An 18,926-nucleotide genomic window follows, 5' to 3' on the forward strand; every position below is an offset into this window, starting at 1 on the left:
GCATTGGATTTAGGGCCCACCCTAAATCCAGGATAAATTTGCCTCAAGATCCTTAACTAATTATATCTGCAAAGACCCTATTTCCAAATACAGTAGTTCACCCTTAACCAGGATTTCACTTTTTTATTTTTTGAGATGGAGTTTCATTCTTGTTGTCCAGGCTGGAGAGCAATGGCGTGATCTTGGCTCACTGCAACCTCCGCCTCCCAGGTTCAAGCGATTCTCCTGCCTCAGCTTCCCAAGTAGCTGTGATCAGTTATGTGCCACCACACAGAGCTAATTTTGTATTTTTAGTAAGAGACAAGGTTTCACCATGTTGGCCAGGCTGGTCTCAAACTCGTGACCTCCCAAAGTGCTGGGATTACAGGCGTGAGCCACCACGCCCGGCCCACGATTTCACTTTCTATACTTTCAGTTACCCTAATTAAACCATAGTCCGAAATAAACACTTCATACATTTTAAATAATTTTTATTAGAGTATATTGTCACAACTCTTTCATCTTATTAGTTCTGCTGTTAAGTGCCAAATTCATAAACTTTATCATAGGGGTATGTATGCATAAGAAAACAAACAGTATATATAAGGTTCAGTACTATCTGCGGTTTCAGTCATCCACTCGGGATCTTGCAAATGTATCCACCACAGATAAGGGTGGGGGTAGGGGGTGGCTACTGTAAAGTCACATTGTGACAGTCCAGGTGTACATGAAATTTGGAGGGACACTATTCACTATATCACATAAGCAACATAATGCCTCTTTTGACACAGTAAGATTTTTAAAAAAACCTCAAATTTTAATTCAGCTTGATAAAATTTGAATTCTTCTTCTGGGGAAGTTTCTTTTTGAGACAGGATCTCACTCTGTCAGGCCAGAGTGCAGTAGTGTGATCACACCTCACTGCAGCCTCAAGCAATATTCCCACCTCAGCCTACTGACTAGCTGGGACTACAGGTGCACTACCACACCTGGCTAAGTTTTAAAATTTTTGCAGAGATAGGGTCTTGCCATGTTGCCAAGCTGGTCTCAAACTCCTAGCCTCAAGCGATCCTCCCACCTCAGGCTCCCAAAGTGCTGGGATTACAGGCATGAGCCACTGTATCTGGCCTCTGGGGAAAACTTTTAGAAATATACCTTTAATTTTTGAAAGAAAACTAAACCAAACAACAAGAAAAAAATCAAATCTCTAAAAGTAAGTATTCCCATTTATTTACTGGCTAAAACTGATGATGAATGAAGAAAAAGTACCTTCTGATAGAAATAAAGCATTATAGATCAGTGCTATTTATAATTTATTACTTGTTAAAGTAACTTCAGCTTTCTCATAACAATTCAATAAGCCCTCTCCTAGAACTCAGGAGCTTTTAAATTTATGTTTTTTACTAAGAAAGCCTTTTTTAAAAAATCCCTAAGCTATATGTTTTTAAAACATTTAAAATTGATTTTTTACATTTTGAAAGGTGAAATTATAATCATCTTCAAAACATACAGTAAAATGTATTACGTAGTCAAGTATCAATTATTTCAAATAGCATGACAATTTAACTACAAATAATTTCAAATCCTAACAAATATAATTACCTAATGTTTAAGTAATTTTAAATAAATTACCAAATTAGAAGACAATATTGATTGACTACATTTTACAAACTATAAGAATATATCCCACACTTCATATATTTTAACACCCCAGGGTATTTTTCTACATTAATAAAATGTAGAAATTCATTCTATTATAAATTTTCAGGAATTCTTTCTGATGTACCAAGATTTCATATGAAAAAGCAGAAGCTATTTTTTTATTTCTGATATAAAACAGTAAGTATGAACCCAATGTAGAAATCTGAAGTTAGACAATTCCTTTGGCAGAAAACAATCATAAACAGGTCTTAATATAAATAGAATCCATAAGCTCATAAAAAGGAAAGAAAATAACCCTGTGTTTCTTAACACCGAAAGAATCATCAGTACACAGATTTAAAATCATTTTTACCTTTCGACAGCCTGCAACACAAAATTTATTACATATGGCAAAAAATAATTTTTAATTTAAGAGGAAAAAAAAACTTCTGCATGTATAAACTTTCACTGATAAATGCCAATATATACTATATATATATGTGTCATGTTTTATTATTCTAAAACTACATTATTTATAATGGCTGATCCCAATTTAGTGGGTGTGCAGTATTTATACTGGCTCAAAAACATGCTGAATTAAGCTTTTATAACTGAGATCACAATTATACATGAAATACACAAACATTAAAATAAGTTTATTAAATACAGTTTGGGAGAAAAATGTAAGAAATTCCATATATATGCAAATGTTGACTATTATCAAGAGCATCTTTGGATTTTTTAAAATGTTTTTTAAAAAGTATTATTTTGTAAAGAACAGAAGATTTGTTTCCAACAAGTAAGGTGCCATTCAGAAGTATATAAGTGAATTAACATAAAGGAAAATACTCAAAAACAGAACATGAAATATTAAAGGTTAAAACTTTCTGTTCAGTTATTTGTATCTGAAGTTAATGACATAAACTGAGCTTTCAAATACTGCTAATTTTTCCACTTAAATGTAGATCACGTACCATATAGACTATTTTGTTCTAGGATAGTTTCTTTGAAAAAGGAACATATTTATAATCAAATTTCTGTAGATAAACGGCAACATTTTCAGAGAATTAGCTTGAAATGGATTTAGTAGAAAGACTAACAGCTTTCTTTAAAAACACAAATATAGAAATCTTGCTTCCATATAAGTAATTTTTTAAAAACTAATGTCCATTGTTTTTCCCAGTCTGAATATGTTTCCATATGCATATGTATTTGCAATTTCTATTTTCCAATATGTAAAAAGTTGGTAGATAATGAAGTAGTGTGCAAATTTTTAGGAGAGAAAACAATCCCTATTTGTTTACTACCAAACTCCCACAGTTATATAGAATCTATTAGCACTATAAACTAACTCAAAATGCAGGCTGCAGAAAAACTGCTTCAATAGCCTCCCTATCAATCTGTCACCTTCTATGAAGTCATCATCTGCTATTATTGCACAGGCTGAGAATTACTTCTGAAAGAAATCGTCAATTTTTTTCAACAGCTTGGTATGTTGACAGCTTAGCAATGGTGCAAGTGATTTGACTTCTTTAAAAAAACAACACATCACTAAAAACACACTTATCATCCATGCTTGGTATATCTCACAACAAATTATTAGGAATGTCTCATGGCTCAAATTCACACGCAATCCCATAAAAAGCGTATGCAGCATCTCTGCACACCACATTCCAGGAAGGAAAACAAATGAACCATATCTTCATTAGGAATAGCCAAAGTCACCTGAAAAGGTTATTAGTGACAACTGTAAATACCAGAGATACATATAGGAAAGAAAATGTTTTTCCTCAGGGAATGGAAATGTTTCGTGGGATAATCCTTCACAGTTGGCATGACTGTTTGGGGGACTGACTAAATGCTTTATCACACATCTGCATTTACAAGGTCTTCACTGTTAATCACAGAAAACATTTTTGTTCCTTCCAGATTGCTCTTGCTTCTGTAGACAATTATATGCTAATTATTATTTAACGTAACAGCGAGAGCAAAAGTGACAATACTGCAAACACAACTGCAATTTAAGGAGCCAAAAAGAAATATGCTGGCAAGCTAAATGCTTACACACACAAAAGTTAGGCTTTTAAAATAACAGTGTGTGAGAAACTCTGAAAAAAAATATTTCAAGTTCTTCAGTGCTCTTATGACATTTTAGGGGGAAACAGTGGTTTCCTTAAAATAATATTTTAATACTCCTATCTCATACTGTTTAGTGTCATAAGGCTACTTAAAGGGTATCTAGATTTATGTAGAGAAAACTGAAAGTAAGACAAAACTAACTGAAAGCATCTTTAAGCTGCCTCTGATCCAAAGACTGACTTCAAACAAACCGGACTGAAAAAAAAACCTTTATGGCCTTGTAGAGTAAGAGAGGTTTTTGTGCTTTATTTATTCATGGTCCTTTCGAGTTAAGAGGAAAAAAAGTTTTAATATTTTCAGGTTGGTATCATAAGGATTGAATAATACACTTATGAAGGCTTTCAAGAAAATGCTTGCTTTGTTTCTAAAGGAGAGGCTGCTGATGGTAATTTGTGTGCTGCTGTGCAACTGGATGAGCTGGAACTGTCACCGGAAAGCCTGCCAGTTGAGGCAAATTGGAAGTAGTGTTCTGATAAGATGACATATCCACAGACATCCCCATTTGCTGAGTGTAAGCAGTTGTACCAGTAGCTGACTGTAGGTTAGAGTTCTGGTTCATATAAGTAGGATTGGAAACAGTGTCTTGTCCAGTGCTACAAACAAAATTTTAAAAAGAAAACTATATTTACTTTGCAATATCTAGGTTACAGTTAAGAGATCATCATGACAAAAATGCCTTTTCCATCTTCAAGTTTATGTAGCTCTACTGTTCTGATTACAATTTAATCATTCCAGCCATTGAATACTGTTAATCAAATTTTCTTTCTTTTTTTTTGAGATGGGATCTTGCTCTGTTGCCCAGGCTGGGGTGCAGATCATAGCTCACTGCATTCTCGAACTCCTGGGCTCAAGCAATCCTCCTGCCTCAGCCTCCTGAGTAGCTGGGGCTATTTTTAAAAGATTTAAATTAGTCCAGACTAATTTAAAAAAATTTCTTTTTGTAGAGACTGGGTCTTGCTATGTTGCCCAGGATGGTCTCAAACTCCTGGACTCAAGTGATCCTCTGGCCTCGGCCTCTCAAAGTGTTGGGATTACAGGCATAAGCCACCATGCCGAGCTTGTTAATGTAATTTTTATATTGGTAAGAAGAGAGAGGTACTTGAAAACAAACAAAATGTAAGATTCTAAGACCAGTTTAACTTCCCTTCTCCAGAATCTCTAACTAAAAACATTCAGAAACCATCTGAGGAGATGTAAACTGTTCTTGACTGAAGTACCCTTGGCCAGTTGCAATGAGAATGGAGTCCTGGCTCAAGATGCCACTTTTAGCCTATATTCTCCCTCTGCAACTCCCAATCCAGCACAAAGAAGTCCGCCTCTTCTCTGTAAACCTCTTTCAAGCTTTCCTTCAGTAAGGACTTTCTACTTTTAAAAGGAAAACAGTGTAGTCTGCATAGGGCCCAAAATCTACCCTCACGATACTCCGAAACTATTTCTTTATTGACATTTCACAAACTAAGCTGAAAAATCACACCAAATTGCAAGACTTGTTTGTTCCTATAACTACTATGGCATACATTTCTCTTAAAAAATATATATATAATTTTGGCCGGGTGCGGTGGCTCACACCTGTAATCCCAGCACTTTGGGAGGCCGAGACGGGCGGATCACGAGGTCAGGAGATGGAGACCATCCTGGCTAACAGTGAAACCTGTCTCTACTAAAAATACAAAAACAAAATTAGCCGGGTGTGGTGGCGGGCGCCTATAGTCCCAGTTACTTGGGAGGCTGAGGTGGGAGAACGGCATGAACCCGGGAGGCGGAGTTTGCAGTGAGCCGAGATTGCGCCACTGCACTCCAGCCTAGGTGACAGAACAAGACTCCGTCTCAAAAAAAAAAAAAAAAAAAAAATATATATATATATACACACACACACACATATATACGTATACATATATATACGTGTGTGTGTGTGTGTATATATATAAATAAAACAGGCGTGAGCCACTGTGCCCGGCAGTTTTAGGGCTGTGCTCGGAGGCTCATGCCTCTAATCCCAGCATTTTGGGAGGCCAAGGTGAGAGAATTGCTTGGGCTAGCCTGGTTTGAGACCAGCCCAGGCAACATGACTATACTCATCTCTACAAAAAATTAAAAACATTAGCTGGGCGTAGTATGTGCCTGTGGTCTCAGCTACTCAGGAGGCAGAGGTTGGAAGATTCCTTAAGCCCGGGAGTTGGAGGCTGCAGTGCACTATGATCACACCACTGTACTCCAGTCTGGGTGATAAAGCTCCATCTAAAAAAAAGTTTCAATAAAAAAATTACATAACTTTAAATTCCACCAAATATACTGCTTGCAATAAAAGAGAATTAGTTTCAACACTACACCACTTTTTTCTCCATAATTCCTAGTGTTACCAAGGACAGCAAAATTTTATATTTTATTCTAACTGAACACTAATCTGAACAGATTTATTTAATATTCATAAAATATCTAAAATTCATACTCATGGAGTTTGAGGGTGGGAAGGGACCTTACAGATCATCTACATATGATTATATTGAATGAACATTTTGTATGGTTAAGCAAAGTGAACAGAAAGAAAGATTTAAATACAACTCTCAGAGTAGAAGTGTTTTTATTAAAAAACAGAAATACAGGGCTGGGTGCAGTGGTGCATGCCTATAATCCTAGCACTTTGAGAAGCCATAGCAGGCGGATTCCTTGAGCTCAGGAGTTTGAGACCAGCCTGGGCAACATGGCGAAACCCCACTTTGACAAAAAAATACAAAAATTAGCAGAGCATGGTGGTGCTCGCCTGTAGTCCCAGCTATTCGAGAGGCTGAGGAGGGTGGATAGCTTGAGACCGGGAGGTCAAGACTGTAGTGAGCTGAGATCATGCCTCTGCACTCTAGCCTGGGTGACTGAGTGAGACCTTGTCTTAAAAAAAAAAAAAAAAAAAAAAAAAACCCTTGTTGGCCGGGCGCAGCGGCTCACACCTATAATCCCAGCACTTTGGGAGGCTGAGGCGGGTGGATCATCACGAGGTCAGGAGTTTGAGACCAGCCTCACCAACATGCTGAAACCCCGTCTCTACTAAAAATACAAAAACATCAGATGGGCGTGGTGGCACCTGCCTGTAATCCCAGCTACTCAGGAGGCTGAGGCAGGAGAATTGCTTGAACCTGGGAGGCAGAGGTTGCAGTGAGCAGGGATCTAGCCACTGCACTCCAGCCTGGGTGAAAGAGGGAGACTCTGTCTCAAAAAAACAAAGCAAAACAAAAAAAACCTGAACTACAAATTCCACAGTTCAAACACGCTTCTTTTTAAGGGTCAAAGTAACAACAGTTTTCTAATTTTTAGGAGTACATGCAGACAAGTAAGTCTGGGGCTACTTCACAGGCTGATTATAGCACAGTGCTAAGCACATAATAGGCTTAGTCTCATAAAGGACAATTAGCTTTATTTTGTCCCAGGGATGCAGACTGTAAGCTTAAGGGCAGGCAATAATCTCAGTATGGGTAGCAAAGCTAAGGTAACACCATTCCACTTCACAGGATTATGAATAAACAGCTCTGTAACTTCATCTTAATAAGGGTCTATATATTCCCATTCTGAAAATCTAGGAAAATTAACACATATAATTATAAAATTAGCACAGCTCCCAAAACTTACCTTAAATATGAAGTTTGAGCAGGCTGTGTTGTCACTGAGGAATTCACATTTGGAGGCAGAGATCTCAGTGGACCAATCTGATCGGGTCCTAGGCTATAGCTTTGGGCAACAGTTACTTGGTGAATGCTCTGACCCATATAGTTTCCACCATGTGATTGAACTGGATATGTCTATTAATCAGAAAGAAAAAGTTGATTCATGAATCTCCCAAACTTGTGCCTAATAATATATTTAAAATGTTAAAAGACTTAAAGGAAAGAAACTATATGTCTTTGGGAAGCAATCTGATTCTACCAATCTATCCATCTTAGAACTAAAAGTGGTGAGCTGTCAAATCACAGTGCCATATCTATGGAAATTTGATTTGTTTGGCTGTTCTTTTATTTTTACAGAGAGCTGGGAGAAAGACAGGTGGTATACTTTTAAGTAGTGGATTGCCATCTATCCAGGTTGCCTATTACTCAGTAAACATGTCTTGTTGTAGAGCCACAGAAAACTGTACACTCCCTTGAAGGGAAGCCCACCATCACTTAAAGTCACTATAAGAATGATAACCTTCTTTACCCTCATCCCAGGATGACTCATCCAACTCCTTCCTAAGAATGAAACTTAAAAGAACAAGCTGAAAAAGAAACGGTATAAGGATGCCAGGGCTTCCCTGGCAATGTCTACTTTATCTCTTACCTTTCAGACAAACAGGACAAAAGTAAGGAAGAGTTATTGGTAAAAGACATGTATCCTCAGGAAAGAGCAAAAATGGTTTAGGTCTCTTTGGACATTTATATGTGCCCTACTTATTTTCAGGACAACAGCTCCTTAAGGACAGGGTCTACCACCTGTCTACTATATATAGCATCAAAACAATGCACACATTTAATATCATATCATACCATAATGATCATCAATCCAGTTTTAAATTAAGCTATTTTTTAAAGCAAAGACCATTTATCTGAAAATTTAGAATGCTAGAAATCCCAAATAAGCTATATTAAGTACAATCACATTACCTCCTTAGTAGACATGTAACAATCTACTGACAATAGGCTGAGACTGTGAGAATCAGCTTCTTCTGCAGTTTAGGGTTCCTGAGTAGCCTACACAGATACAACTAACTTGTTACCCCAATTGCTTCTAGTAGAGATGTATTTTTGTCAAATTAGAATAGAAACTTTTGAATATTTCAAATGCTCGAGTGAATAGTGTAGATACAGATTATGTGAGGAATCAAACAGAAAGTTAACTTTTCAGAGAAATGAGTTGTGCTTGGCAAAATGCAGTAAGCAGAATTCAAGTAAACACCGAAACCTGACACAGAATAGCAAATAACCCTTTACAGACACATAAAAAAGCCAACATAGGCCGGGCACGGTGGCTCAAGCCTGTAATCCCAGCACTTTGGGAGGCCGAGACAGGCAGATCACGAGGTCAGGAGATCGAGACCATCCTGGCTAACACGGTGAAATGTCTCTACTAAAAAATACAAAAAAAAAAAAAAAAAACTAGCCAGGCGAGGTGGCGGGCGCCTGTAGTCCCAGCTACTTGGGAGGCTGAGGCAGGAGAATGGCGTGAACCCGGGAGGCGGAGCTTGCAGTGAGCTGAGATCCGGCCACCACACTCCAGCCTGGGTGACAGAGCGAGACTCCGTCTCAAAAGAAAAAAAAAAAAAAAAAGCCAACATAGTTTTATCATACAACGATGCAGACACTGCTTTTTGTCCCACTTTCACAGCAGCAGCAAACAACTCTGAAAACAGAAGCAAACTGAGTAACTCCCAAATGTCTTTTGCAGCCAGAAATCTTTCTTACCCTCCTAATTTTCAAAAAGATCAAGGCATGGCACATTTGATAAATGTATCTTGTCTGACGTGACAGTTACCATAGTGACTATTCTTTTTTTACTTAACAATTACGTTGTGTCAAGTCATCTAAATTATTCACCCACATTCTACCCTTTCTCCTTGGTGTCTCCTTCACATGTACCTTTAGATACCAGTGTTCATAAATTAACATGCATTTTGCTCATCCAAGCTCATTCTGAATTCAATTGGCTAACTGGCTGAAATTTCAAAATGCTTCTGAATGGGGATACTGACAAATATAAAGTATTCACTTCATATGGCAAGCACACAAAAAAGGTGAAAAGTACTGGAAAAAGATGGCTTACGGATGTTCATGGATGGCTTATGGAGTCTGTACCTCCTAGATGTGTATCATATCTTTGCTATGCACAAATTTTTAACAATTTAAGTCATGCAGCTAAGTAAAGGAAGTATAAAGCATACTCTAGAAGTTCATTGTGCCTGTTAATAATCATGTGAGTCAAATAAATCTTTATGGAAATTTGTAAAGAAATGTTAAATCTTGTTGAGCAGCAGCAAAGTCTTGGTACCTGGGGAACTTCTGATATGCTAGGTACCATCCGAAATCAAAGGATTTATACTCCACATTTACAAAAAGGATTTATACTTACATAAAAGATTTATGCTTTATACTTACAAAAGCATATGAAGAACCAGAACTACCCTCACATACTTAATGGTCTTTTCATCCATGTTAAAACTGAACTATAATGTATTTGTGAAATGTCAGTATCTGTCTAAGTTGTTCTGGTGAATGTTAATTGTTCAGTCAATATTTACTGAAACAATCAAAGATAAATTTTATAATTTTATTTACATACAAAAGAAATCTTAATACTATGCTGTAAAACACTTTCTTTTACTTTAAAACTTGTTTATAATTTAGAAAATGTTCTCAAAAAACATGCTCACCTGCATTGGAACCCCGGATGATGCAGGTGGGTAATGTGCTGGAGGGTGGAGCTTTGAATAGACTGAGTACACTGGTGCTTCATTCACCAATTTGTTATATAGTTCCAGAGCTTCCAGGACTTTTACATTCAATTCAGACAATTCTGAATGCTTCCTGATGTAGAAGAAAAGTATTATAATACTCTTCTAGTTTTTAGCATCTGTTTAGTGATATGAATTATTTTTTAAATTTAGCACAATTTCTATTCATATATCAAAAGGCTATTTTATATTTAATGAAAGAATATTCACAAAGGGAAACTGAGAGGAAGAACTGCTTAATCCTTGTAATAGCTAGCCTGATACTAAGGCAGGAAAATAGGGTCTGGAGGCAGGGAATCTAAGGCTGTTTTTCAAGCTGACTTCTTGTAACTACACTGAAAGGAAAACCAACCCTAACTTTCCACACCTAAGTAACAAAAGGACCAGAGGCTGCTCCCTTTGCAAACTCCCCACGTTTTCTGTGCAGCAGATGGGAAATTGGGTGTCCGAAAAAAATCAGACTGATTACAAGTCCAGTCTTCCTTTGCAACTTTGTAACTTCAGCCTCCGAACGGTTGCTGTCCACAACCAGCCTCTGAATGGCTGCTCCAGCCTCTGAATGGTTGCTGTCCACAACCAGTCAGACTGACTGTGGGCGGAGTCTTCCTTTGCATACAAGCATAATTGTAACTTCTCCCTAGCCTCTAATTGGTTGCTTTTTGCAACCAATCAGATGGTTGCACAGCACTGTGACCTTTGTAACTTCATTTCAGCCTCTGGTTGGCTGCTTTCTGCAACCAGACTGATCGTGAGCTTCCACTTCATTTACATGAGGTGAGCATGAAGCGGCCAATGGGAAACTTCTAGGGGGTACTGTACTTGGACCCAAGAAGGTTCTGTATCCGGGTCCTTCAGCTGCTGCTCAGGCCCACTCCCACACTGTGGGGCGTACTTTCGTTTTCAATAAATCTCTGCTTTTGTTCTTCTGTTGCTTCGATCTTTCTTTCCTTTGCTGGGCATTTTGTCCAATTCTTTCTTCAAAATGCCAAGAACCTGGACAACCTGCAGTCACAATCCTCTACCAGTGACAAAATGACTTTATAATATTAGGGAAAAGTCCTTTCCATGCCTCATAAAATGCAATCAATTCACAATTTTGGTGCTGAGAGAATTTACTTTCACACATTCCAGTTTTATTTTGAGAATTCAATTATTAAAAAGAAAATTCTCAATTTGGGTAAGAATCTAGGCCTGAATTATAAATCTCAATAAAAGAAAGTACCCACGCAAGGCCCAGAACCTCTATGAAGTACACGATATGATGGAAATTTAAAAACACTTGTTAAAAAAAAAAAAAAAAGCCGGGCGCGGTGGCTCAAGCCTGTAATCCCAGCACTTTGGGAGGCCGAGACGGGCGGATCACGAGGTCAGGAGATCGAGACCATCCTGGCTAACACAGTGAAACCCCGTCTGTATTAAAAAATACAAAAAAAACTAGCCGGGTGAGGTGGCGGCGCCTGTAGTCCCAGCTACTCGGGAGGCTGAGGCAGGAGAATGGCGGGAACCCGGGAGGCGGAGCTTGCAGTGAGCTGAGATCCGGCCACTGCACTCCAGCCTGGGCGACAGAGCGAGACTCCGTCTCAAAAAAAAAAAAAAAAAATCACACACATTTTCATTTGTTTATATCCATAAAAATATCAACTGAAAAAAAAAAACCTACTTAAATAATTACCCTTGAAAATCCAAGTAAAAACAGTGTGTAAGACTAGTCTCTACAGCTCGTTTGTTGGTTGGTTTATTTTGAGAAAGTAAGTAAACCAATACTTTATTATGTAGTAACAAAAAATCCAAATAAAAGCATCTTCAAATATGACCAAGAAGCTTCAGAGCAGACTCTTCCTACTTGAAACAATTTTGTCTGTTCCCCTGGGAGTAATAAAGAACTCTCTTTGCACTGTCAAATTTATAATAGTTAAGCAACCACTTTTCATCTGGCCTGAAACATCCACAAGCCTTTTTATTGAAATGTGGTTCTTTCTACATAAACACAGAGAGGCAACAAGCAGAGGCACACAGACACAGGACTACCAAGTAAACAGCCACTGAGTCCTATCAAGATTTGTCACTTTTCTTCTATTAGTCTTTTATGTCTGAACAACAACAACAAAAAGTTTGTTCCCTCTCTGGTAGGAATGACTGCATTAAGCAGGTCAAACTTTATTATCAAAAATAAGAGTTACGAGCCACCCAGAAAGCTACAGAAATTAGTGCCATGCTAACAAATGCATAACTAAAATTTATCTGTAGGAAATCCACAAAACCCAGTATGTTGATGAAACAACAGAAAAATGCAGTAGAAAGACATGATCACTGTGTTTGAAATCCCCTGAAAGATTTGAGACACAATCCCAGAGTAATAAGGCAAAAGAGCAACTTGATCAGATGGTAGAAAATGATCTTTGGAGGACAGGAGGAAATAAGATTAGAATAGTCTGGAACATAGTTAAGGCCAGACTATGAATCTCTCTTCAATAAATCTACCTAAACTTTTTTGGAGTCAATTTACATGTTTACTCAATATAATTTCTTAGGGTGATAAAATGCTACAAAATTTCATTCTGTAAAATGACAGAAATGAAATGTACAATTTAACTTTCTAACAATAGAGTTGTTTTTCTGAGCAGGAATAACAAACCCAATGATCCATTCAAGGGAAAAATTGGTACTTTATTCATCTCTGAATACTTGACAAGGGTAAATAACAGTCAATAAGAATTTGTTGAAGAACAGGAAACATTTCCCAGAACAGGAGCTGCATCTGCAGCTGTGGCCATGGAACAAGAAAAAATGCCAGTTGGCCTATTCAAAAACTGAAACTGGTAAGAAAACTGGTTAATGATTGAGTTCTCACTCAAAAAATTAACTACCATCAGAATGGTCACTTTGATTTTTTTTTTCTTTTGAGACAGGATCTCATTGTGTCACCTAGACTGGAGTGCAGTGGTGCAACTGTGGCTCACTGCAGCCTCCTTGACCTCCCAGGCTCAAGCAATCTTCCCACCTCAGCCTCCTGAGGAGCTGGGACCACAGGTGCATACCACCAAGCCCAGCTAATTGTTAAAATTTTTTTTTTTAGAGATGGGGTCTCACTGTATTGCCCAAGCTGGTCTCAAATTCCTGGGCTCTGATGATCCTCCCACTTCAGCCTCCTGAAGTGCTGGGATTATAGGTGTGAGCCCCCACACCAGCCTCACTCTGACTTCTAATTCTTCTAGATCTTTTCCTTTAACAAAATTATTTTTATGAACCAAAAATAAGATTAAATTGTCATAGCTTCTGCCTTTTTTCATTATATATTATAATATCTGTTCATATCAAGGGATAATTATCAAGGACAATGATATTCATTGTAGAATGTGTGGACACACACTCAGTCCTCCATGTCCATGGGTTCTGCATCCGTGCACTCAACTTCAAATTGAAAATACAAAACATTAAAAAAAATTGTGTCTGAACTAAACATACAGCCACATCTATAATACTTTTTAATCTTTTCCAGTTTGATTATTCACTAACCATTAACATCCTGCATTGAAACAAAGTAGATGTGTAAGGAGATATTTAATGCTTTCTCTAAAATATGGCAAAACTACTGTCAATTGACACACAGATTTTTCATTTCTTTAGAAAACACATTTATTTTTAAAATGTCCCCTGGAACAAAGATGACAATCTCTGGTGACTAGGAAAAGTCCTGCTGCTACTGCACTTCTCTGGTAGAGGCAGAAAAGAAGTAGTTTCTGTTCTCCTTATTTTGGCCCTATCTAATCTCTTTTTCTTGTGCTGTTTATATATTAATTCAATAAATACCACTAGAGACGGATGATGATGGAATACTAAGCCCTATCCCTTGTTTTCCTTTCACTAAGGGTTCTCTCTCTGACTTCAGATAGAGAGCTGAGAAACAAGGGAGCAGAACCAAGTCAAAAGCTCAACCTTGAAAGTCTACCCTTCAGTGTTGCTGCTATTTTTAAAGGACAATAAGGGCCAGACACAGTGGCTCATGCCTATAATCCCAACACTTTGGGAAGCTGAGGCAGGAAGATCACTTGAGGCCAAGAGTTCGAGACCAGCCTGGGCAGCACAGCAAGGCCCTGTCTTTAAAAAAAAAAAAAAAAAAAAAAAAAAAAAGCTGGGTGTGAGGCTGGGTGCAGTGGCTCACACCTGTAATCCCAGCACTTTGGGAGGCTGAGGCGAGCGGATCATGAGGTCAGGAGTTCGAGACCAGCCTGGCTAATATGGTGAAACCCCGTCTCTACTAAAAATAAAAAAATTAGCAGGGCATGGTGGCAGGCACCTGTAATCCTAGCTACTTGGGAGGCTAAGGCAGAGAATGGCTTGAACCCAGGAGGTGGAGGCTGCAGTGAGCCGAGATTGCACCACTGCACTCCAGCCTGGGTGACGGGGCAAGACTCTATCTCCAAAAAAAAAAAAGAAAAAGAAAAAGAAAACTACGTAGGATAAAATTAAAAGAGCAATAGAAACAAAGAAATACAAGGACAAGAAATGAAAAGGGAAGACATGATTTAGCTTCAAATGCTAGAGAAATTTCATTTAAAATTTTTATAAGTACCACTTCTCATAAGAATTCAATTCTTGGCCAGGCACAGTGGTTCACGCCTGTAATTCCAGCACTTTGGGAGGCCAAGGTGGGCAGATCATGAGGTCAGGAGCTCGAGACCAGCCTGGCCAACAAGGTGAAACCCTGTCTGTACTAAAAATACAAAAATTAGCCGGGTGTGGTGGTGCACGCCTGTGCTAGCTACTCAGGAGGCTGAGGCGGGAGAATTGCTTGAACCTGGGAGACAGAGGTTGCAGTGAGCCGAGATCGTGCCACTGCACTCCAGCTTCGGCATCAGCGCAAAACTCCATCTCAAAAAAACCCCCCAGAAAACTGTTATCTTTAAATAAAAAGCACTTGACTCCCCAGCTATCTTGGCAGCTGCTCTTAGTTGGGGACCTTCCTGGACTTAAGGCAGGATAGTCTCAAAGAAGAGGAAAAAGTCAGTGGAGTTGATCAACTCTAGGCTCCAACTCGTTATGAAAAGTGGAAAGTATGTGCTGGGGTAAAAGCAGACTCTGAAGATGATCAGACAAGGCAAAGCAAAATTGGTCATCCTCACTAAAACTGTCCAGCTTTGAGGAAATCTGAAATAGAGTGCTATACAATGTTGGCCAAAACTGCTGTCCATCACTACAGTGGCAATGATGGGCAGAGCATGCAGAAAATACTAGAGAGTATGCACACTGGCTATCACTGATCCAGGCAGTTCTAATATCACTAGAAGCATGCTAGAAGAGACTGGTGAAAAGTAAGCCATGCAAAATTTTTATTCTTTTTAATTTTTTTTTTTTTTTTTTTTTGAGACGGAGTCTTGCTCTGTTGCCCAAGCTGGAGTGCAGTGGCGCGATCTCCGCTCACTACAAGCTCCGCTGCCTCCCGGGTTCACGCCATTCTCCTGCCTCAGCCTCCCTAGAAGCTGGGACTACAGGCGCCCGCCACCACGCCCAGCTAATTTTTTTGTATTTTTTTAGTAGAGACGGGTTTCACCGTGTTCGCCAGGATGGTCTCGATCTCCTGACCTCGTGATCCGCCCGCCTCGGCCTCCCAAAGTGCTGGGATTACAGACGTGAGCCACCGCGCCCAGCGCAAAATTTTTATTTAATAAAACTTGTCAGAGCTTATTGCACCACCTTGCTATAAATTTGTAAGAGTTTGGGAAACTGAAAAACAATTTCCATGAATTGTATAGTTCCACAAAAACTTTCCCTACTTTACTGTTTGCCAAAAAACAAGTGAACCCCCCAAAACTATACTTTTTATTCCTTGCATGAAAAATCTCACCTATCAATTTCTTCGAGTTTTTCATCTATCATTGGACCCATCTGTTGGCAGATATCTGTAAATACAAAAATACTTACAAACACAGAAAATCCAATTTAAGCCAATTTCAACAATTTTTAACAATATAGCACCAATATACAACACTATGCATAATACACAGAGATTAAGCTCATGCTAGAGAAAGACTACTATTCAGCACTACTACTGTACATTACTATCATGTGACTAAAAGCAAGGACAACTTTAAAATAAAAATCTCATTATGTTTTCTTGAAACTATTAACTAAGTTGACAGACTGTCAAATCTGGAGTTATCCCAAAGTCTTAAAGACATCTAGAAAACTATGATTAGTTAACTAAAACAAACTTGAGCCACAATATATAAATTATGTAACCTTTGCCCATCAGATATGAAGATTTTTCATTTACTTAAGACATTTCACGATTAAACAGTGTATTTCCCAATGTGAACACTGATACTATAAAGAGCACAATGCTGTATTCTATATTCATAACCAGAAGTTTCTTCTATAAAGATTTAACAAGGATTATTCATTTACCAGAGATTCTTCTCCCAAGGGATTTTTTTTAAAAACAAAAAAACACGTTTTAATTGTTCTCACATTTCTTAAGAGACTAAAAGACACATCAACATGCATCAAGTGACTATGTTACGAAGTTAACAATGATCATGTATAATTTCATCCTTTAAATTCATAATACAAGAAAATTAAACAGGAATAAGCATTTTAAACATTTTGACTCAATTTGATACGCTGTTATTTTTAATTCTGTCCTTTTTTGGACTGCAAAAATCTTCAGCCAATTTTACTTGTAGGCTTAAAGAAATACAAAGACTTCCTTTATGAAAAGGATTTGCAGGTTTATGACAATGCCTTCCGAGTAATATTTATTATTTTACTGTACTAGTCTGTTCCCCACCAGAGATTTCTAACCTCTAGAGGCAAATACAAGGCAGAAGAAACTGAAGACACTATGAATAGCTAAAATACTAAATAATATTAAAATAATATCTAATATTCACTACCTTCTAAATCCAAAAGGTCTTGGGAGTCTGGTTTTGAATCTGTTGGATCTATACTCTGAAGTACCTGCAGGGCTCTATCCATCTTATCCTAAAAAAGTAATAGGACACTTTTTAAAAACTCAAGAGTTTTAACTTCAGTGAATATGAAATTACTCTTTCCAAGCACTCTCAAAGATAATACATTTAAATGTCTTGATAGTTTAACTATTAAACAAAAGAGGGACTCTACCTCATCTATATAAACAGGCTCAGGCTCTGATTTCTTAATTTCCTCCACATCATCATCAATTACATTCAATTTGTCCACAGCCGCTATAGAAACAAAGTAAATTTTAAGTTCCTCAGCATTTACTTCAGTAATTTTAGTTATTAATTTATAAGTGGCCTATGATTGTCCATAAGAAAAAAAAATAGAAGTCCTTCAAATATTCACCACATTTCATAATCAATATGTTATTACATACGTTTGGTCATTTATTTCACAAACATTTATTTAGAACTCATTATGTGCCAGGCATTGTTCAGGCATTTATACATACACCAGTGAATAAAACAGACAAGAATCTCTAACCTCATGGAACTTAAAATTTTAGTGGAACAAATGTGCAATGTTAACAGCAGCTGACATTTTAGGCATTTTCCTGAAAACTGAGAGTTACCACTGGGGTGAATAAATGTATGAGAGCAGATTATTATCTACCTAGCTAATTTCAAACTTATATCTATGAGTTCCTTCTACTCTTCCTTTCTATTAAAAAAAACTATTGCCTATATGAACAAAAAATAAAACTTATTTTAAGCTAACTTTGACAATAGTTAAAACAACACTAAACACAAAAGTTTTTCATGAAGGTTGAAAAAAAACTTACAAATACACAAACCCAGAAAACTATTTAAATGTTCCCTGAAGTATTGCTAGAATGTACCATATTTTAACAAAGTAAATTTTGGTAAAAATAAAACAACAATAAAAACCTACGTAGCCAAACAATTTTAAATCCCAACTGTTAGCCATTTATTTCAAACATATGGCTAACTTTCAAAGAACAGAAGTCAGCATAACACAAGGATAAGCTGAAAACCCACAATATTTTTTCCTGTTAATACTTTCCAGCCTATGTCAAGGAGAAATTGCTGTATAGAATCCCCTGAGCATGATCTATAAAGTTATTTTTTAAAGGTATCTCCAATATTCCTATCTACTTAGAGAGCCAGATAAGAGGAATAAAAGTATAAATAATGGCAAAGTACTCTATATTCACGTCAGTGAGTATCAACCTCTCACGACTTCATTTTTCTGAATGTATCACTCTACACATACAAAGACGATGTTACACATGATGCATAATGCTTTCATTTGAAGTTCTTTCTCCTGAACTGGAAAGGATTAGTACTGATATATCCCTCAGTGAGTCAGTGTTAAGGTCAGACTGTCCTGACTTTAGAATCCTGGCTCAATCACTTACTAGACACATAACTGCTCAGCCTCAGTGTCCTTATCTGTAAGACAGGGCAACAAAAGTAGCTATCTCACAGAACTGTGAGACTGAAATGCAATAGTACAAATGACTTAGCACAATGCCTGACAAATAATGAATGCTCAAAAACCAGTAACTATTTCTAATTATCATCATTAGTATTATTACAAGCTGTTCCTTTACACTCAGATCCCCCCACCTCCCTACCTGAATAACAAATGGAATGCTTTCTCAGCATCGTTGACAATGGCTAAAATGTCTAAAATGGAACTGTCTGTGGCTGCAGACTGACTAAAGTTCAGCAGATCTGAACCAGGAAGCTTAGTG

The 18,926-nt window shown here is 37.6% G+C and overlaps 1 protein-coding gene and 1 pseudogene across 4 annotated transcripts in view; one reads left to right on the plus strand and one right to left on the minus strand.

The window, feature by feature from the left end:
• Window positions 1-1,185: 1,185 nt before the first annotated feature.
• Window positions 1,186-18,926, minus strand: part of STAM2 (signal transducing adaptor molecule 2) — a 56,050-nt gene continuing 38,309 nt past the window's right edge. For 2 of the 4 annotated variants that reach the window (XM_005573192.5, XM_015432202.4), the window contains 6 exons: window positions 17,351-17,433; window positions 17,122-17,209; window positions 16,074-16,128; window positions 10,148-10,301; window positions 7,378-7,547; window positions 1,186-4,352 (listed from right to left, as the gene is read on the minus strand). In XM_005573192.5, the coding sequence (XP_005573249.2) occupies window positions 4,124-4,352; window positions 7,378-7,547; window positions 10,148-10,301; window positions 16,074-16,128; window positions 17,122-17,209; window positions 17,351-17,433 (779 nt within the window). In that variant the 3' untranslated portion in view covers window positions 1,186-4,123. Of the gene's footprint in view, window positions 5,998-7,377; window positions 7,548-10,147; window positions 10,302-16,073; window positions 16,129-17,121; window positions 17,210-17,350; window positions 17,434-18,926 lie in introns of all 4 variants that reach the window. The other 2 variants (XM_065525487.2, XM_074009122.1) reach the window with 1 other exon arrangement.
• On the plus strand, window positions 13,894-15,544 carry LOC102128953 (large ribosomal subunit protein eL30 pseudogene; annotated as a pseudogene).

Source organism: Macaca fascicularis, chromosome 12 (genome assembly GCF_037993035.2).
Source record: "Macaca fascicularis isolate 582-1 chromosome 12, T2T-MFA8v1.1".
Lineage (NCBI taxonomy): Eukaryota > Metazoa > Chordata > Mammalia > Primates > Cercopithecidae > Macaca > Macaca fascicularis.